General features: G+C 37.3%; 1 protein-coding gene across 1 annotated transcript; it reads left to right on the forward strand.

The window, feature by feature from the left end:
- Positions 1-2466: 2466 nt before the first annotated feature.
- Positions 2467-3432, forward strand: LOC137732237 (GATA transcription factor 15-like). The gene is made up of 3 exons (XM_068471538.1): positions 2467-2629; positions 2723-2854; positions 2943-3432. Exons 1-3 carry the CDS (start codon positions 2597-2599, stop codon positions 3198-3200), a joined length of 423 nt encoding a protein of 140 aa, XP_068327639.1. The 5' UTR covers positions 2467-2596; the 3' UTR covers positions 3201-3432.
- The last annotated feature ends 206 nt before the right edge of the window (positions 3433-3638 follow it).

Consider the following 3638-nt stretch of genomic DNA (forward strand, 5'->3'; position numbering starts at 1 on the left):
GACTAAAATTATAAAGTTAGTCTCACATGCTAACAATTAACATAGAATTTCGTTTTAACCTCATACATATGACTCACATGCTAATTATTAATAGAAAATTGACGAAATTTCAAATTTTAAATCTTAATCCTAACAAGCTTCACTACATGAGCCTATTAAATTCCTTTTAACCATATGAGCTTCCAACTTTCCTACCACCACGGAAAAAAACTGCAAGAAATGGAAATGAAGAGTTGGATAAAAAAAAGTCGAAATTAGGATAGCAAGCAAGTGAATAGGGAAATGTGTGTGTGGTGTGGTCCAGGATTATCATAGGGTTGTGGTGGAAAGAAACAAAAGTTGGCCCATCACCAGGACCTCTCATTTTCCTTCGTAATATCATTTAACATTTTATATTAAAATATTGTCTGTCTGGCAAATTTTTGTCTCTTGTTTCCTTCCTATCTATGGGAATTAGATATTCTTCGGATCTTCTCGCTTGGGATTCAGGAGATCAATTAATAATAATTGTTCATCAAAGGTTATGTGATTATAATTAAATATGTTTTTATATTTTCAAAAATAAAGTAGTCTCATTTTGTATGAAAAATATAAATAAATAAAAAATTGTAACCGCACAATCTTTGATAAACGGTTAATATTCATTGATCCGCGAAATTCTAAGAGGGATCCGGAGAGGATCTAATTCCCTACCTATGATCTATCTAATATCTATACAAGCCTTGCCAACAGGGATCAAAAGAGGCCCTCTTTGGTCTTTTCCCTTCGTTTCATCCAATCTTTTTTATTGGTTTGTGATTAGTGTGAGTTTTGGTTTGTGATTAGTGTGGTAATGAGATGAGATTAAGAGGATAATAAAGCTCATCTTTTACGTGTGGCTTGAGGGGGCTTACTTGGTTTATCCACGGCCACTCGCCGACTTTGTTCAATAGTGACTAGTTCTAGAGATTTCCCCATGCTTCTTCAAATTCCCAACCCTTCACCAATAACAAACAAAATTATGTATTGGGTTCCATGAGTAATGTTACGGATATCATATTTTTGTATTACATTTTGTATGAGATGTAACATTATAAGTGATGTAAAAAACACATTTTTCAGCTCTAAATCACAATTTTCTTGCCATTGCTTTACCATTACCTTGAGAGAATTTTTCTTTTTTTACAATTGCAATTACTAACCATTGCAAGGAATTCAATTCTTACTGATTATTGCTCAATACCCAAGTGGACTTATAAAATTAATCATGATTAAGTGTATTGAGAACACGACCTTGTATATAGAGTACAATAATACATTTAATTTGAAACTTGAAAAAGAAATTTTCATTCAACTGTATTATAACACTTAGTGTAGCAGGCCGTGTTCTCAACATACTGAAAAATTTCTCTATTACTTGAGCTTGAGAAAATTTGTCAAAAGACTATATTTCAAATAAATTATCCCATAACTAGGTAATTAGTAACTCCCATCATAATTTAATATCCTTTGTAGCAAACAACGGGAAGAAAATTCAAATTCAAAAACTCATAGTAAATTAGAAACTAGAATTAGAAATGGCATCGAATGGCTTCCCGGCAATATTCAATTCACTTAACCTTAGTATATAAATTCAGTTTATATAATACAACAATAAATGGATGGAAAATTGAAGGGATCCCATTGAAATTAAATCCCAAAAAAGGAGGTGGCATGCTTTAAAATCAATTTTAATTTTAATTATTTATTTTTGGTAATCATCATTAATTTATTAAGTTTTATAGAAATTTGGATTTGCCGCCAACGAAAAACATGGTTTGAGACCCCCAATCTCAAAAGCAAGTTTGACCTATCCAACGGTGCAGAACCAACAATCTCTCTGACTCAGTCGTGACTCGCTCCCGCCACAATCTCACCACCTCATCCCCCTCTTTCTTTTCCACTTTAACCCAACAATAATTATTTTAATTATAAAAAATAAAAAAAAATAAAAAAATCCAAATCCCAAATCCAATTTCGGAATGTGGCGCCCTTTTTTTCCCCTCAATTCACCAACCTTTTGGCGCGGTTGCCTCCCGTTGGATCAAATGTGTGGTTTCTTCCACAACCGTGGGTATTTTTGTCATTTCCAGTTACCCGGGCTAGGGTTTCGCGTCTCATTTATATAAGGGGGCAATTTTCAGATCAGCTGCGCGGCGCGTTCGAGTGTGGGTCGGTTTGATTCCTCATTTTCCCTTCTCACTGCGCAGCTCTCTCTCACTACCTCTCACTGCCTCTCTTCCTTTCTCTCTCAACCTTCTCTCACCGCATGTGAGTTTAGTCTGAGTATTTAGCCTCTTCATCCCAATCACCGCACGCCTCCATTGCTAGCCTCCTCTGTTTTGCTTGCTTTTTTTTTCACTGTGCTTTTTCGAAAAGCTGCTATAAGCACTTTTGATCTCAGCTTCTGAGTTGTGATCGATCTCTTTCCTTCTTGTTCCTCTGTTTTTTTCCATAGCTTGGGTTCTCTGAGTCACTAAAGCTTCTTACTTGACCAGAAACCATTCGATCAAATTGATCGCGACCCAGTTCGATTTCCTACTCGTTCTCAACTGGGTTTGTCTCAGATCTTCATAATATGTCATACAGAATGTTGGATCCAAGCGATAAAGTGAGTTTATTTGATCCAGAGCTTTCATTTGATCTGGGTTTTTATATTTTGATCCGGCTTACTGATCGGATCGGGTTTCTGTGTTTTCTGCAGGGATCGGAGTCGGACGAAATGACTATCAAAACCCCAGATGCCGGTTCCTCGGAGGAAGGCTTTAAGAAAACCTGCGCCGATTGTGGAACCTCCAAAACTCCTCTGTGGAGAGGCGGTCCGGCTGGCCCAAAGGTCATTTCACAACCCATAAGCCCTTGATTATGTTTTAAATTCCTCTTTTGGGTTTTGATCTGATTCGTGTATTGTTTGTGCTTTTCAGTCGCTTTGTAATGCGTGCGGGATCAGAAGCAGGAAGAAGAGGAGGGCTATTTTGGGATTAAACAAAGAAAACCCCAACGATAAAAAGGGCAAGAAGAACAAGCAGCTCGGCGACGGCTTGAAGCAGCGGCTGTTGGCTTTGGGAAGAGAGGTTTTGATGCAGCGATCGACGGTGGAGAGGCAGCAGAGGAAGCTCGGCGAGGAGGAACAAGCGGCGGTTCTGCTGATGGCCCTCTCATATGGCTCTGTCTATGCTTAGCCTATGTTAGGATTAATATTAAGCTATAAGTAATAAGTAATTAATTAGGGAGAAATGGCAATTCTAACCTCCATTTTTCAGTGTAATTTCACCCCCACTCCCTCCTGTTATCTTGTCTCTTTTATTAGTGGAAATTTACTTTGTTCTTTATTTTTGAGAGTGATTGAGCAAATGTAAGAATTTTGGAAGATCTTGTTCTAATTTTGCTGACATAATTCTACTAGTTTTGGTATTCGATGCTGTTTTCTCTCACTTCGTTATATGTGGATATTGCAAGAATTTTTTGTCGCTTTCATGCTTGTTTCCCCTTTTGGCCCATCAACAAATACTAACCCACTAAAAAGGTGCAAAATGAACGCTCTCTCGTACTGAATGGGAATGTTTTCCTGCAAATTTCCCTTTTTATTCTGTTTGGCAACTGAGAAAATTGGGTGAGAG

Source organism: Pyrus communis, chromosome 4, assembly GCF_963583255.1.
Source record: "Pyrus communis chromosome 4, drPyrComm1.1, whole genome shotgun sequence".
NCBI classification, from domain to species: Eukaryota; Viridiplantae; Streptophyta; class Magnoliopsida; order Rosales; family Rosaceae; genus Pyrus; species Pyrus communis.